The 18,575-nt window shown below is 40.1% G+C and overlaps 1 protein-coding gene across 3 annotated transcripts in view; it reads right to left on the reverse strand.

The window, feature by feature from the left end:
- Positions 1-1,184: 1,184 nt before the first annotated feature.
- The window catches only part of UBN2 (ubinuclein 2), a 363,995-nt gene continuing 346,604 nt past the window's right edge, over positions 1,185-18,575 (reverse strand). For all 3 annotated transcript variants that reach the window (XM_063940410.1, XM_063940409.1, XM_063940411.1), the window contains one exon: positions 1,185-3,963. In XM_063940410.1, the coding sequence (XP_063796480.1) occupies positions 3,914-3,963 (50 nt within the window). In that variant the 3' untranslated portion in view covers positions 1,185-3,913. The remainder of the gene's footprint in view (positions 3,964-18,575) is intronic.

Below are 18,575 nucleotides of genomic sequence, written 5' to 3' on the forward strand. Positions count from 1 at the left end.
TATATATATATATATATATATATATACACACACACACACACAGAAAAATAAGTGGCAGTGCCCACCTAAACTTTTACATTTATAGTACAGTAGATTGTGCACTCTGGTTAATCGTACAGATATTTATTTATTTTTGGAAAGCATTACCCTTTACGCTTTGGAGCCAGTTATAAAAGTAAAATTTAGAACCAACCATTCCCCAACCCCCCCCCCCCCAAAAAAAAATGAACCCACTGCGTAATACAAATAGTCATCAACATATACAGTACTATGCTGGAAGAATTAAAACCACGTCAGGAAGAAACTCAATCTACACTGGTAAAGTACAGTGTATACAAAACCACCATAGAAAAAAAAAAAAAAAAAGACCACAGAAAAACTTAATTTTTTTTTTTTAATTTTAAATACCAAATTTATGCACAGCACCCCACCCATTCCAACATATCTAGTTCCCCCCCCCCCCAAAAAAAAAAAAAAAAAAAATCACGATAAACAGGGTTCTACTTTCAGGACTGCCTGGGCCTTACATGACTTCAGTCTCCCTACTGCCAGAAAAGGCACCCTTGACACATTTAAAAAATAAAATGGACACACACCCAGACAGAACAAAACAAAATATAGACAATAAAGGGAAACTAGGAATTAGGACAATCATGTTTCTTTTTAAATATTTTCCAAAATAATAGCTATTGCTTTAGTTTTACAGGAGAGTCTTCAGAAGTGACAGACAACTGTCAAATGAATAATTATTAGCAGTGGCACCTTTAGAATTTAAATACAAATACGGGAAATAAAAGGCACTTAAATGGTTAATTCAGAATACAATTGTATGGAACAGAGGACCATTTTTTCTAAAGTGGAATCAAAAAAATAAATTTGAAAATATATTAGAGCCAACTGTTTCTTATTATTACTCATTAAATAAAGCAAGCATTGTTTATTCATACAGTTTCAACCGGTCTTTCGTAAAGCAGCATTCTGTTAATTTCGTGTTCTGGTACAGAAAAAACATTACATTTAATCCGTTCGTTATTTTAAATAAAACCAGAAAATCTTATCTTCATCCACCCCCAAAAAAGTTAAATGACAACTTTTGTGCCTTTAGACGACGGGCACAGTAATTGTTAGCCGTCGGGAGAGGGTAAGAGACAAACCTGAAATGAAGGGTGAGTAAAAACACAAAATGTAAACTATATATATTTGAAGAAAATGAAAATTTGAATACAGCCAAAATGATCTGGGCTATAGCAGCAATATGGATGAATGTATGGTTGAGTCCAAAACTACACACTGCAATCTTCCACTAGGCAGCTGAGGTGGGTCTTCATGTAGTCTTAACGGAATATGAATGTCACTCACTGCTGAACTGCTTTCCCAGCTTGAACTTGCTCTTGCTTACCCGCATATAAAAGACAGTTCTGCTTGACTGGCTATAAGATGCTGGAAATGAAACCAATCTGCTAAATGTGTCGTTTTAACAGAAGTTAAGGTTAAAAGCTGAAAAAAATTAATCCAGACTAAGCTTAATATTCACTGCCATGTTGGTAAAATAGCCAGTAGACTCATCTTTCAGTCTTAGGAGAAGAAAATGGAGGACATTTGTGAACTACAAGGTAAACCCAATTCATTTCCAAGTAAACGTGACCTATTACTTGAACTTTTGGGAGACAAAGTAAGCAAAAATTAATGTTCTAGAGCAGAGGTTCTCAAACTCGGTCCTCGGGAGCCCACACAGTGCATGTTTTGCAGGTAACCCAGCAGGTGCACAGGTGTATTAATTACTCACCGACACATTTTAAAAGGTCCACAGGTGGAGCTAATTATTTCACTTGCGATTCTGTGAGGAGACCTGCAAAACATGCACTGTGTGGGCCCCCGAGGACAGAGTTTGAGAACCTCTGGTCTAGAGCATAATATACTTGCTTCCTACACAACCAATCTGAGTTTTCATTCATTTGGCATAAAATGTTAGAAACAATATGAATGACTCAACATTAGACTTATATAAAAGACTAAAAAATGTAAGTTGTATTGCAAATTTTGATTAACAAAAAAAAAAAAATATGAGTTACCAACATTAATATATCTAGAAATTATCAGAAGAGTTTGGGAATGTTTTTATAACGGATGTGCTATGCTTGTATTTGCATCTCTGCCCCCCCCCCCCCCCTCCCAAAAAAAACAGACAAAAAAAAACCGAGAGGCTAATAGGCCCTATACACTGGGCGATATCACTCAAAGACATGAACGATCTCGTTCATTAATGAACGAGATACCGTTCATATCTTTGTGTGTGGAGGCACAAGCGATGAACGATGCGCGGCCCCGCGCTCATTCATCGCTGGTGCCCCGTCGGCTGTGCATGCAGCCCAATATGGACGATCTCGTCCATATTTGCCTGCACTTCTATGGAGCCGTGTGACGGGGGGAGTGAAGAAACTTCACTCCCCCCGTCACTGCCCCCCACCCGCCGCCGGGTCGCCCATATCCGCCGTCGGGCAGCACGGCGGTGGATCGTTAAATGTGTAGAGCCCTTAAGAGTTCAAATGTAATGACCAATTTTGTCCTTTCCATGGGTTGTTAACAGGAAGTTTACTAGGTCTACAAATCAGTATTCCCCAATGTTGCATTTTTGTCAAAAATTTCCAGTTCTAATAAAGTCCTGAAACTTTTACATACAATTGTGATTAGGAATGCTTGTGTATACAAATTAACTTCTAGTGTTTTAATTATAATGAATGGAAATTTAATTTTAATGCTAATCTTAGTTCTAATGATGCACTGCATCTCAAGTTTGCAAAACATTCTGCAACATGTGAAGATAATACGTGCAAACATTTTTAAGCTACTTCATTTTACAGTGAAACAGGCAACATGAACCTCTATATATTCTAAAACACTATGAATATTCATAGAAATTGATGGTACTTGTATTTAAATATTCATTTCAATCCCTAGGGTTAATGTTTTGAAGAAGGCTGGACGTTAAACAAATTACTATTATCGTAACAAAATAGAAAAAAAGTGTTTAAATATTGGTGGAGACTGTAATTAAAGGCTTATTGTTGCCTAATCCTTTAATCCCAAAATACTGCGTTGTTCAAGGTTTGAAAACGCCACCTACTAAACCAGTGTACAAACTATTAGCGCTCAATAAAACCCAATTACTATTAAATACATAAAGATCTACCACAATTTGTCCCATACTGCTACTTTAATTGCTCCCTCATGCAGATGAAATATCTGCCAACAAAAGGATAATTTCAAATTCTTTTAGCAAAACAGCATGATTTTGAAACTTTGAGCGAGAATTTGCAAAAGCAATAACTCTACAGGACTTTGATATGAAAGTCCTAGGTGTATACAAAATTTTTTTTTTTTTTTTTTTAAAAGTACCACTTTAGTCAAATTCTTACTCAATTGCACAAATATTTTAAATTTTTTGAGGGTTGGGAAAGAAGAGTTTTCTGTATTTTATTTAGAACTATTTGCCAGCAATATTATTCTGAAATCCTCTGTAAAATAATGGAATGAAACAAAAATAAATATAAAACAATCAATCATTTAGCCCAGTGATTATATTAACATTGCAGTGGGAAGCTTCCTCCTCCATCATCACTTGCTCTAAAAGAAATCCTCTGTGGCTTGATACAGTAGCACCATCTTATAGCCAGCCATGCACAAGATCAGTTTCCTGCTGCCTTCTTCCTCGTTTTGATCAAGTATTCATTCTGTTCTCCACAGTACTTGAGATCAGAGTCATGTAAACATAGACAGGACATGGCAGCTCATTCTGCCAATGAAGCACTTTCCAGTAGGGCTATTCCTGCCAATCAGAAGAATAAATCTTAAAAACAAAAAAAAAACAAAAAAAAAAAAAACAACTTGTCCACTTAGTCCCGTTGATCAGATGTCATGGATTTTTACGCTGCATTTTGGAGTCCCCTTTACTTTGACCTCCATCTTGAAAAACAAAAACAAAAAACAATTATGTAGAAAGAATGTGCACAATATAGGTAATACTGCCTTTCCCTCCTGTCATCAAGATAGAATAAGAACAGTAGTTTAAATACTGCCCTTCCCTCATCGCTAAACTGCCAAGTAGGTCTAGAAGTATGATGTAGTCCAGGGTGATTCAATGTGCCGCCCTCCAGCTGCTATTACGGCATGCTAAAACCGTGGCAGGGTTGAATGTGTAGTTATACAGCAGCTGTAGGGTCACATGTAGAATACCTTTGAAGTAGTCACTCTGCTTTGCATTATTCCCCTCAAACAAGGGACAAGTTCTTCACAGTAGGTCTCCTAATTCATACATTCAGCAAAAGCAGTTTTAATAAATTCAGTTCTAATTTGTATTTAACTTAGCTCAACTATCATTATCCAAATCTTCATGTGAATCAGAATGATACTTAAATTGGTTTAAAGAAGAATGGTATGCTAGGCTCATATGTACAAAGTTCATACGGGAAAATACGATTTATATACTTAACGATTCTCACTCGGGCAACATTTTCTACAAAGATCCTTTTTTGCTCCTATCTAATACAAATATATGTGCCACATTCCTACAGCTGCAGCAATTCAGAGGATACTAATATTCCATATAAACAGAAACATAATATAAAGCAATATTTGATCAGTATGATAAATATAACCAACATAAGGTTATAGAGGTTAACTAAAAAACTTATACTATTAACGGGAAGGGTGGGAGACAACAAAAACAGAGCAACAGGTAGACTTGTGAAATATTGTATTAAAAAGGAGAACAAGCTTTAAGTAACTAGATATTCCTTATTAATGACCAATTACCACATTGTATTTCAGTTTTATTTATAAAAGGCTATAAAAAAAATATAGTCTACTCTAGCAGTTTTGTGAGGGCAGAGGGCAAGTAATAAAATAAATAATCATAATGAAAAAAATGTAAGCAAACAAGCACACCTGGTAATCTAGGTATTTTGACATAACTACTGCAACACTTATAGGTACTGTATTCTTGTATTACAATACAGTAGATGTAACCTTTTTATCAAACTAACAAAATGTGGTATAAGTATATATATATATATATATATATACACATACAATAGATGGTCCGGCTCTCCCTTGTGATGTCTGTGCGCCGGGTGCCAGACCGAGGAAATAACAGAGGATGGAAGGTACGGCACTCCACGCGGCTTGAATAAATCACTCTTTTAACAGCTTAAAGATAGACAACGTTTCAGGGCTTTTATTATAGCTGCTGACCTGACGAAAGGGCTATAATAAAAGCTCTGAAACGTCTATCTTTAAGCTGTTATAAGAGTGATTTATTCAAGCCGCGTGGAGTGCCGTACCTTCCATCCTCTCTCTCTCTCTATATATATATATATATATATATATATATATATATATATATATATATATATATATATATATAAACAGAGGTCCAACGATGTGGAGGTGCACTCTTCCAGTTCAATGATTTGTCACACGTTCATCTTTCACAATAGCTTTATTGCAGTCAAATCTAGGCTTATTTAATCGACGTTTCGATCCTCAATTTAGGATCTTTATCAAGATAAGCTTCCAGTTTATGAGAGCATCATATATTGATTACTGGAAAAACATAAAATAAAATATACACACATATTAAACAAACACAATACAACAAGAGAACAAACAAATAGAACATTAGTGGACCACCACGCCCTTTTTGGTCGATTATAGAAAAGATTCATTAATCACCAGCGTGAATCGTGTGTATTGACCAGTGTCTATATAGGTTATAGTCGTGTGTGGGCAAATCTAGACCGCAGATATATATCACACCATATGTGGATACCAGGTGCCACCAACCTATAAGATAGGAAAACACTAGCTTCAAAATGTCGCTAGCCCTGGACACTTACTCACACTAATCAATATGTCAGGTTCAGACAATGCCAGGTCTGTAGGGTTAATAAGGTCATATTCAAGCAGAATTTCTGTAGATAAATAAACCAATACATATAACTGAAAAAACACTCAAACTAATTAACATGTGTATAATACACATTTTCACCTGTTCAGTGAACGCACACCCAGGTACTTACTATTAGGTTCATTAGAGTTCACTTCTTATGGGACGACTGAGACAACCAAAGTAATCACTGTAAGCAAATACACAATAGGCCAACCTCTTAGTCCTAAAAACCTCCAGTGCAATTGCTGTCATACCACACATACATAAAAAAACTGCAATACTCACGAAGGGTGTTCGCGTCCTCACCACCTCTACAGCCACACAGCTGAGGGGCTGATGGGCTGTCCTTAAATACCATTCAGACCGGAAGTGTATGGTGCACCCTATCTAATCCATCCCTGGACGCTCTCATGGTGCACAAAAGTCATACCCGCGGAGGCCGCCGTCCTCACTGGCGTCCATCCAATACCCCCACCACCTGGGGGCCGTCCCGCTACCGAGCACGCCACCGCACAGGGGAAAAGCAACAGTCGCGACTTCAGTGGAACGCAAATGCGTTCCACGACCCGGAAGTCGGAAACCGGAAGCGTCGTACGCTCCGGTCTCTACGATGGCCTAATAGGTTCAGACAGCTGATTCACAATACTGACAGGCGAAACTTCAGTTTGCAGAAGGGAAACATACACACTGGAGGGGGGAATACACACAATCCACTAGGGAATCTAAACATGGATCTAAGACATGCTCACAACTTAAATCATCAAAGAGACGCAGTGGTCACTGTGTACAGACATATTACGAAAATCATATACATCCAATAAAAGCTCGATGTGCTACAGTGTGAGACCGTAAACAGAAACCTCCAAAACTAATTATCATGCATCAGAGTAATCTTTCTCAGTAATTAATACCATCAATGTTTATTAAACACGTAATTAGTTAATACATGTGAAGAAACTCAATTTTATTTATATCTGAAAAAATGTTTTAAAAAAATGTTTTCAACAGAGGTTTACAGGTTATGTCTCAAACCATAGCACTCACATTAAACATTTTTTCATGGTCAGGTTAACTCATAAATGCCACAGAATCCCTCAGGTTTATACCCATGTTGACATCTATAGGAGTATCTGCTAATTAATTCACAAGAAAACATTCATAGCGGCATGTTCATTTAGGCCTTTGGGTGAGACCGTGTTGAGGTGAGCAATCCAGAAGCTCTCCCTTTGGCGTAAAACTTGGGTGCGGTCCCCACCGTGACTCAACGGTGGAACCCAATCGATGAGTCTGCATTTCAAATTTGCTACCTGATGTCCTCGTTGCAGGTAATGTCTGGCAACAGGCTTATCACTGGTACCTGTTTGTAATGCAGTCCTAATAGATAACCGATGGTTTGCCATCCGTTCCCTAAAACAACGGGTGGTAAGCCCCACGTAACATAAACCGCAGGGGCATGTTAAGGTATACACCACAAAGTCGAGTCTACAATGTAGATGGTACCTGATTTTGATATTCCTACCGGAATGTGGATGGGGAAAGGTAGAACCAGTCTGCAGGGATCTGCACGTTGTGCATTTCCCACATGAAAAGCAGCCAGGCTTTTTACTCATAATCTGAAGAAAATTCAATTTAGTCTCAGGTACTGATGTAGGCCTCATCAGCATCTGTCGTAGGTTAGGCCCTCGTTTGTAAGCCATCATCGGTGGGTTTGTGTGTGTAAATGGTAACCCTTGATCAGATTTTAGGATTGGCCAATGCTTCCGCAGTGTTTTACATGTAAAATGTGCATAATTGTCAAACTTCGTAGTGTAGATCATACGATTATCATTAGCAACAACCTTAGGTGATTTTTTGCTGAATAAGTTCCTGGCTCTACGCAAACTATTACTGATCACTTTGGTAGAGTAACCTCTTTCTCTAAACCTTTGTTTCATTTCCACCAATTGTTTCTCCCTAATTTCTTCGTCGTTATTGATTCGCATTACTCGTAGAAATTGTGAGATGGGTAGATTGTTTTTTAACGAGGGGGGATGGAAACTACTGGTCAATAAGGTGGTGTTTCTATCTGTGGACTTCCTGTATAGGGAAGTAACAAAAGCTCCATTTTGTATGGACACATTCACATCTAAAAAATGCACTGAATGTTGTGAGCTCTCGTGTGTAAATTTAACCGGGCTATTAAGCATGTTGATATTGTTAACCATTTCAATAAAGGATTCCTGTGTGTCCTCCCACAGTAGGAAGACATCGTCAATGAATCGTTTATAGAAGGAGATTTTCGATCCATAGATGGGCAAAATATGCGTTTCCTCGAAGTTCGACATATACAAATTAGCATATGCAGGCGCCAGATTGGAGCCCATGGCTGTCCCTGAACATTGGAGGAAATATGAATCCTTGTATTTGAAGTGGTTTAGACTCAAAACTAGATTGGTTAGTTCTAGAATAAATTCAGTAGGTACATTACCAACTGTATTACCAGTGAGTACATCCCTTATTGTTTCCAGTCCTTCATTGTGTGGTATAATGGTGTACAATGATTGTACATCCATAGTACATAAGAGGCAATTGCCCCTCGGTACCTCAATCAGTCCTAATTGATGAAGAAAATCGCTAGTGTCGCGTATGTAGCTGCGGCACTTGTTAACATGCGGCTGTAGTATAGAATCCACCCACCTAGCTATCGGTTGTAGTAATGAGCCTTCGGCTGCGATGATCGGTCGCCCAGGCGGATTAGTCATCGTTTTATGAATTTTAGGGAGTGTATAGATAATGGGACATTTTGGCTCATCTACACTCAAAAAATCAAAAAGATCCTGATCTATCCAATTACTTTCTAGTCCTCTCCTCAAACTTAGATCAATGGTCTTTTTAATGGAGGGTATAGGATTGGTCGCTACCCTTCGGTATGTGTTGGTGTCCGCCAATTGGCGACTCACCTCTGAATCGTAATCAGTCCAGTCCTGGACTACCACGGCGCCACCTTTGTCGGCTGGTCTTATAACGACTGAGGTATCATCCCTCAGCCTCTTGAGTGCCTTTCTTTCACCCGGAGTGAGATTATCAAAAATACGTGGTGGCTTGAAATGTTGTATATCGTCATTGACCAGTCGGAGGAATGTCTTCATGCTGGGATTGTATGAAACAGGATCAAATTTAGAACTTTTTCTGAAAGACTTTTTTTCGGCCTGCTTGGGCTGACCCGAAAAGTATTCCCTAAGTCTGAGATTTCTCCCAAACCGGTACTGATCAACTGTGCCCTGGAAGACTTGATGAGGAAAAGTGGGTACAAATGACAATCCTCTCGCAAGAAGACTCAATTCAGACTGATCAAGACTACGTTCAGATAGATTGAATACTAAATCTAGTTTTGTTTCCTGCGACCCCTCCTTTTTATAACCACCTCTCCTGGTGGTTGTTCGATGTTTCGCGAGTCTCCGCGGGCCGGTGGAAGGCCCTTGGGTCCAGTTGTTTTTTCTAAAAAACGGGCAGTATTGCCCCGCTGAGCGTCGGATAAATCAGTATCAGACGTGGATATAGATGAAGCAGTCTCACGTGGAAAGGGGTTATGTCTATGCTTCCTAAAAAATCGTCCGGTCCGATTGCCTTGATGCGGATTACTGTTGCCCAACAGCCATCGGTATACGGTGTGATTTTGATAGTCCGCTGTTACAGTGGACAATTTTTTTCTTTTAAATGAGGTTAATTCATTCCTGTATGTGTCCACCTGCGTCTGCAATCTATCTACCCAGTTATTGTTCTTATCGTCCCGTAGGGTGGACAACGAACTGGCCTCCAATTGCTCAATCTCTACCTTGACCTTCTTCAGTTCACTTCCTACTTCCTCTACAACCAATATCAACAGATCAAGCGAACATTTGTTGAGAATGGAGCACCATCTACTACAGAAAACTGGGTTATTTCGGCCCAGGGTTGGTACATTATTGACCCTAAAGCCACGAGGTATCAGTTTCCGTCTGTGATATTCAGACAGAAACTGTCCATGTAATAATAGATCCACCTCTCTGCGTTTTAGTCTCAATATCTTATAAAATATGTCTGCAGATGATTCAGCAGGCAAGGTGTCGAAATCTAATTTATCGAACAGGACTTTTTCAATATCGTCGTCAGTAAATGAAATAATACCTTGCTCGGCTCTGGATAACAACCCTTCATCAAATGGACATGTGCCTCCCTGGGCCATGTTATGGCGATATCTGTGGTATATGAGGAAAACCTACCCAACAGTCTACAAACAACAACAACAGAAAAACATACAGTTGTATCACAAATTAAAAGGTAATAAAAACAGTCTGACCACTTGAGTATTCTATTTTTTGTAACTCAATTAATACACAATATAGTGATGGGTGTCAGAAAATATGGAGGTTCACAACCAACCATAAAACATAACAAGTATATTCCTGCACTCGCATCAGAATGTTATAACAACAATGGGGTGCTCCTAGTGGAAGTCTCCATACACATGGGAGACCCACAATATTTAAACAGAGGTCCAACGATGTGGAGGTGCACTCTTCCAGTTCAATGATTTGTCACACGTTCATCTTTCACAATAGCTTTATTGCAGTCAAATCTAGGCTTATTTAATCGACGTTTCGATCCTCAATTTAGGATCTTTATCAAGATAAGCTTCCAGTTTATGAGAGCATCATATATTGATTACTGGAAAAACATAAAATAAAATATACACACATATTAAACAAACACAATACAACAAGAGAACAAACAAATAGAACATTAGTGGACCACCACGCCCTTTTTGGTCGATTATAGAAAAGATTCATTAATCACCAGCGTGAATCGTGTGTATTGACCAGTGTCTATATAGGTTATAGTCGTGTGTGGGCAAATCTAGACCGCAGATATATATCACACCATATGTGGATACCAGGTGCCACCAACCTATAAGATAGGAAAACACTAGCTTCAAAATGTCGCTAGCCCTGGACACTTACTCACACTAATCAATATGTCAGGTTCAGACAATGCCAGGTCTGTAGGGTTAATAAGGTCATATTCAAGCAGAATTTCTGTAGATAAATAAACCAATACATATAACTGAAAAAACACTCAAACTAATTAACATGTGTATAATACACATTTTCACCTGTTCAGTGAACGCACACCCAGGTACTTACTATTAGGTTCATTAGAGTTCACTTCTTATGGGACGACTGAGACAACCAAAGTAATCACTGTAAGCAAATACACAATAGGCCAACCTCTTAGTCCTAAAAACCTCCAGTGCAATTGCTGTCATACCACACATACATAAAAAAACTGCAATACTCACGAAGGGTGTTCGCGTCCTCACCACCTCTACAGCCACACAGCTGAGGGGCTGATGGGCTGTCCTTAAATACCATTCAGACCGGAAGTGTATGGTGCACCCTATCTAATCCATCCCTGGACGCTCTCATGGTGCACAAAAGTCATACCCGCGGAGGCCGCCGTCCTCACTGGCGTCCATCCAATACCCCCACCACCTGGGGGCCGTCCCGCTACCGAGCACGCCACCGCACAGGGGAAAAGCAACAGTCGCGACTTCAGTGGAACGCAAATGCGTTCCACGACCCGGAAGTCGGAAACCGGAAGCGTCGTACGCTCCGGTCTCTACGATGGCCTAATAGGTTCAGACAGCGGGTCGTGGAACGCATTTGCGTTCCACTGAAGTCGCGACTGTTGCTTTTCCCCTGTGCGGTGGCGTGCTCGGTAGCGGGACGGCCCCCAGGTGGTGGGGGTATTGGATGGACGCCAGTGAGGACGGCGGCCTCCGCGGGTATGACTTTTGTGCACCATGAGAGCGTCCAGGGATGGATTAGATAGGGTGCACCATACACTTCCGGTCTGAATGGTATTTAAGGACAGCCCATCAGCCCCTCAGCTGTGTGGCTGTAGAGGTGGTGAGGACGCGAACACCCTTCGTGAGTATTGCAGTTTTTTTATGTATGTGTGGTATGACAGCAATTGCACTGGAGGTTTTTAGGACTAAGAGGTTGGCCTATTGTGTATTTGCTTACAGTGATTACTTTGGTTGTCTCAGTCGTCCCATAAGAAGTGAACTCTAATGAACCTAATAGTAAGTACCTGGGTGTGCGTTCACTGAACAGGTGAAAATGTGTATTATACACATGTTAATTAGTTTGAGTGTTTTTTCAGTTATATGTATTGGTTTATTTATCTACAGAAATTCTGCTTGAATATGACCTTATTAACCCTACAGACCTGGCATTGTCTGAACCTGACATATTGATTAGTGTGAGTAAGTGTCCAGGGCTAGCGACATTTTGAAGCTAGTGTTTTCCTATCTTATAGGTTGGTGGCACCTGGTATCCACATATGGTGTGATATATATCTGCGGTCTAGATTTGCCCACACACGACTATAACCTATATAGACACTGGTCAATACACACGATTCACGCTGGTGATTAATGAATCTTTTCTATAATCGACCAAAAAGGGCGTGGTGGTCCACTAATGTTCTATTTGTTTGTTCTCTTGTTGTATTGTGTTTGTTTAATATGTGTGTATATTTTATTTTATGTTTTTCCAGTAATCAATATATGATGCTCTCATAAACTGGAAGCTTATCTTGATAAAGATCCTAAATTGAGGATCGAAACGTCGATTAAATAAGCCTAGATTTGACTGCAATAAAGCTATTGTGAAAGATGAACGTGTGACAAATCATTGAACTGGAAGAGTGCACCTCCACATCGTTGGACCTCTGTTTAAATATTGTGGGTCTCCCATGTATATGGAGACTTCCACTAGGAGCACCCCATTGTTGTTATAACATTCTGATGCGAGTGCAGGAATATACTTGTTATATATATATATATATATATATCTATCTCGGACGGCGATCATTAGGTCGACATACAATGGGTCGACCATGTTTGGTCAACATGCATTAGGTAGACATGATCACTAGGTCGACATGGAAAAAAGTCGACATGAGTTTCAATTTTTTGTGTGTGACATTTTTCATACTTACCGTTCCCAATTCTAGTCCACGTGGATCGTTAACCTGTGCAGAGCGAGGCACAGTGCCCAAAGCACGGTGAGCGAAGCGAGCCATGCGAGGGGTCAGGGTACACTAATTGGGGTTCCCCGTCACTTTTAGAAGAAAACGACACCCAAAAAACTTCATGTCGACCTTTTTCCATGTCGACCTAGTGAACCACACCCATATCTCTGTATATATCTCTATATGTATCTGTTGTTATCTCTCTCTCGATATCTATACATATATATATCTATATATCTATATATCTATATATATATATATATATATATATATATTAAAAAATCCAAACCGTTCACTTGTGTGTCTTGCAGCAAGTTGAGACCAGCATACCTTTATAATGCCAAACATGTAATATCACCATAGTACCAGTGTAAAAATCATCCCAATCACATGGGGTTATCACAGCAGCATAGGATAAAAAGAGCCATTTACACTTGCAGCATATCCTTAAAGAACAGGCACCAGAATCAACTAGGGGAGCAGTGTTCTGAACCCTCAGTGTAACAGCATATCATGACAGCTGTTTTGTTGCTCCTTCCTCAGGGGACTGCCAACTGTGCTGCACCCAAGACTCACCCAACCCAGTTAGCCTTAATTTATAACAATGGGCTTCACCTGCCATCGGCGTACTGCAGTACCAAAGAACATATGTCTGCCTCCTCCAGATCAGCAAGGTTACCATGGAAACCACCCAGCGCCAGAAGTGACATCACGGGTAGAACCAAAAGTGCCTGCCTCAGATCAGGGGGACAGTATACGTGTTCCTCAGTACCAAAAGTGATGCTACCGGGATTTTAACTTCAACACCTAAAAAAAAAAACACACCATAAAACACTTTTAGGACACTAGATTCAGTTCCTGGTACCAAGAGTGCACCATCCAGGCACCTACAGACCACACAGTGCCCCCATCCTACCACACTGCAATTGTGCAGGCAGGAAGAACCAATGTGCTACTGCAACATATTCAGGGGCAGCAACCAGGTTCCTTTGTCCATCACAACAAATTCATATAAAACAAATCAATCACACATAATTCTATCAATAAAATATGGAATCTGTCAGAAATGTATCAATACATATAAGTGCATCAAGTAATGTTAATCATGGACATACATTTTATCAGATCATACATTTACAAAAAACATCAGAAACCTGGCTTCTCTATTCATACTAACTGTAGTCAGAAGCAACCAGACCAATTAATCACAAAAAAGGTAAAAAAAAATAAAAAAAAAAATAGAGAATTCTTTGTTTAATCCATGTGGCACCATGGTCTTAAACTGATGAATCTACACTCCTGTTGTAGCAATAATCTATGTCTTTCCTCTCCTCTTCTAAGCGGTGGTATGTGGTCTATAGGCATAAACAGAGTTTCAACCATGCACAGCTGTCAGTGCATGTCAGCTGTGCATTCCAATACTCAAAGCGTTCCTATCTCTAAGCGTTTTGAAAAGTACAAGTTAAAAAAACAGTTATCCTTAGCATTGGTCTAGATTTAACCATCTTCCTTTTCTTCTCATCCCCAGGTATGTTCAAATCTCACCCTGTAATCTGCCTATTACAATCTGTACCTCTACAAAACATCTCTGTACTAAATGTATGTTCAAATCTCACCCTGTAATCTGCCTATTGTAATCTGTACCTCTACAAAACATCTCTGTACTAAATGTATGTTCAAATCTCACCCTGTAATCTGCCTATTGCAATCTGTACCTCTACAAAACATCTCTGTACTAAATGTATATTCAAATCTCACCCTGTAATCTGCCTATTGCAATCTGTACCTCTACAAAACATCTCTGTACTAAATGTATGTTCAAATCTTTTGTTAGATAGTTATGTGATTTCTGGATTTGTTTGTAATTTAAATTACCTGTGTTTAAAATTCTGGTTAGTGGCGCATATTTAATGAAGGCAGACTGGGCTGGTGTTTGCTTAGTCAAACACTGTGTAATTTAACCCCTTTGATTAGTGGAACATTTGGCTCAGCTGTAGTTGTGTCAATCTACCAAAGTATATCTGTAGTTTCAACCATGCACAGCTGTGCATGTCAGCTGTGCGTTCCAATACTCAAAGCGTTCCTATCTCTAAGCGTTTTGAAAAGTAACAGTAAAAAAAACAGTTGAACAAACATTGAACAACATCAAGAATGATTTCAGGAACATTATTTGGACTCGCCAAACCTCTGCAATGAATTCACCAGGACTACGCCCACTAACCCTCTAGCAGAGAACATCAGCAGTGCCTTACAGGTTTACCCCTCAAGGTGAGCAGTGAGCACTGGAGGGGAGAGAGCACCTAGGCCAGGCCCAGCAGGGTCATTTTCATTGGATTTTGGTGTGCTCCCCACATTCTCATACCCCACCCCCCCTACTGCTCCTATTAGACCAGGATAATTTCCCTCCTTTCGTTGTTTACCTGCAAAGGTGATATCACCATGTGCTTTCTTCTTTTAAAAACATACTTTTACTGCATACTTCCAACCCCACCGTGTGGTATTCCTGTGAGGTGTGCCTCCACTGATTGCACACCCTGCCAGCGGCATCTACCCCAGTGCAACCCAAATGGGGGCCTCTGGTGGTTCCTCTGCGGGCAGGATGTGCCTCATGTGGATTGTTCATACAGGTTATATCATACGACTACACAAGTGCCCGTTCTCCCATGTATGCATTGGGCCCATGTATGGCTTCCCTCCCAGTGTAACCTCTCTAGTGCACCCAATATGGCTGCCTCATCTGGTACGCTTGTGGATGGGATGAAAATACATGGACCAGATGGTTTTGTTTGTACCCTACTCTGAATGTTAGGATGCTGCACTCACCCCCATTTTGTGTCACCTCTTCTAGGGATGGACTATTCCACCCAGGGTAATCCTACGCTGTGCGCCGAAGATGGCTGCCGCACCTGGCACCCTGTGAGGGTGGAATACACAGCCCATGGAAGTTGTTACCCAAAATGCCTACACCAATCCTGCATTACTCTATGCATTTTAAGTTATCATTTTTATGCCTGTGTGGCCTTTGTATTGCTGTATTAATCTTCTGTATTATGCTTGTTTTGATGTAAAGCACCTTGAGTCCTGTTTGGAGAAAGAGCGTTATATAAATAAAATTATTATTATTAAATAAAAAAATCTTTCAGTGTCCATGAAGTATAAAATGTTTAGCAACAGGTAGTGTCTGGGCTTCCAATTTGATCTCGGCTTTTTAAAATCAAGGATCTATGCATACCGATCCTTTCTTTAAGCATGCGTATAGTCTTTCCAACATACAATTTCTTTTTCATCCTCTAGGGGTCACTGGAGTACTCTTGGGATATGGACGGTGCGATAGCAGGAAGATAGGCACATTTAAATATTTAAATGTGTAACCCTCCACCTCCTCTATACTCCCATAGAGACCTCAGTGTTTTTTTGCCTCTCAGGAAGAAATACACGTCTTGGACTTGTCTCTAAGCTTCACTTTTTATTGTTATTTTTACAGGCAATCCCTTCCCCACTTACTAAGAAGTGTGGGTCCGGGATTGTACTGAGTCAAGCCGCTGCTGACGTGGTCGCTTGCAGGAGAAGCACGTCCGTGTCAGCCAGGCAGCACACGATCCCTTCACCACTTGCTAAGAAGTGAGGGTCTGGGACTGAGCAGTCATCTCCTCCAACTACAGCAGGACTCCAAGACGAGCGGCCGGTCTACTGCCGCTGCTCCATGTTGCGGGCGAGCGTGCTATGGCCATCGGTGTGGAGATTTTGGAGGGGAGTCTTTATAAACAGCGCCGCTGCCACCGGGGCAACTGAACGATGGAAGCCGCATAAGGTTAGCTTCCTCAGCTGCCACGAGGTCAGTGCACACCGTTCCCGGCACACAAAATGTGCAGGGAGCGTGTTCTATGTAAACGGCCGCCGCTAGCAGCACAACGCCCGCCGCTCCCACCACACAGGAGGTGCAGGGAGCGTAATTTATATAATCACCACCGCTCCCAGCACACAGAAGGTGCATACATACATACATACCGGAAGTGCATACATACATACATACACACACTGAAAAACATCTGTGTATATATGCTAAAAAACATCTATGTGTGTATAAATGCTCAATACCACAATACCATCTATGTGGTATACATATATATATATATATACACATGTGGTATACATATATATATATATATATATATATACACACATATATATATATATATCTATATATATACATATATATATACATATATATACACACACACACACACACACACACACATACATATATATATACACACACACACACACACACACATATATACATACATACATATATACACACATATACATACATACATATATAGATATATACATACATATATATACACACACACACACACACACACACACACACACACACACTGACAATCATCTATGTGTGTAACACTATGTATGTACTTGCTTAACATGTCTAGACATGTAACGTTCTGCTCTTTATTGCAGGGTTGTTGTTGCTATTAATAATCACTGTCACCGGATGGGGCAGGGGTGTTAGTAGGGTCTGTAATGCACACTGTTATTAGACATGCTTATAGCTCAACACTATATAACTGTCTGTTAGTGTTAGCGGGTTGGTAATAAATCCGTTTTCTTTTTCTTTTACCCTCTGAAAATTCAAATACAGACCTGTTGTCTCACCATACCACTGGCGGCTGCAATCACATGGTATGACACTGTCGTGCAGATTCCTGCTGCTTCCACCAGTGATGATCTCATCACAGTAATTCGTCAGGTTCTCTAGTTTATTGAGACTAAGAAACCTATCGTTAAACAGACAAAGGCGACTGTTTTCTTTTATTTTTTTGTTTCACATTAAGCAAATCAAGGGGGCAAGTTTCAGAGGAAATGGGTTTTGGGGGTAATTCCAAGTTGATCGCAGCAGGAATTTAGTTAGCAACTGGGCAAAACCATGTGCACTGCAGGGGAGGCAGATATAACATGTGCAGAGAGCGTTAGATTTGGGTGGGTTATTTTATTTCTGTGCAGGGTAAATACTGGCAGCTTTATTTTTACACTGCAAATTAGATTGCAGATTGAACACACCCCACCCAAATCCAACTCTCTCTGCACATGTTAGATCTGCCTCCCCTGCAGTGCACATGGTTTTGCCCAACTGCTAACAAAGATCCTGCTGCGATCAACTTGGAATTACCCCCTTTGTTCATTAGCCGTTTCCATAGGCTATGCTGGAATCTGTGGATTCTTCAGTTTCCGTTTAAACACAAAGAATCCATGTTTATGGCAACAGGTGTTTGCTTACAGCTGCTCTATCCAGTTTATGTTAGTAAAGTTGTGTTAGCTTAGCCAAACCGTATAGGTTACGCCTACATCAGAATGTTTCCGCAGGCCATCTTATAATTCTACTTGATCACTGCTGTTATTCGGACGAGTATTTAGCAGTCATCAATGAATGTAGTACATGTAAATTCATTCTGGTTGCTGCCATAGGGCACTCTCATTGCGGTTTTGACTGGCCAGTTCTAGGTAAGGCGTATTCAATCATTGCAATCAATACATGTTGAATTTAATTTAG

This window comes from Pseudophryne corroboree, chromosome 9 (assembly GCF_028390025.1).
Source record: "Pseudophryne corroboree isolate aPseCor3 chromosome 9, aPseCor3.hap2, whole genome shotgun sequence".
NCBI lineage: Eukaryota > Metazoa > Chordata > Amphibia > Anura > Myobatrachidae > Pseudophryne > Pseudophryne corroboree.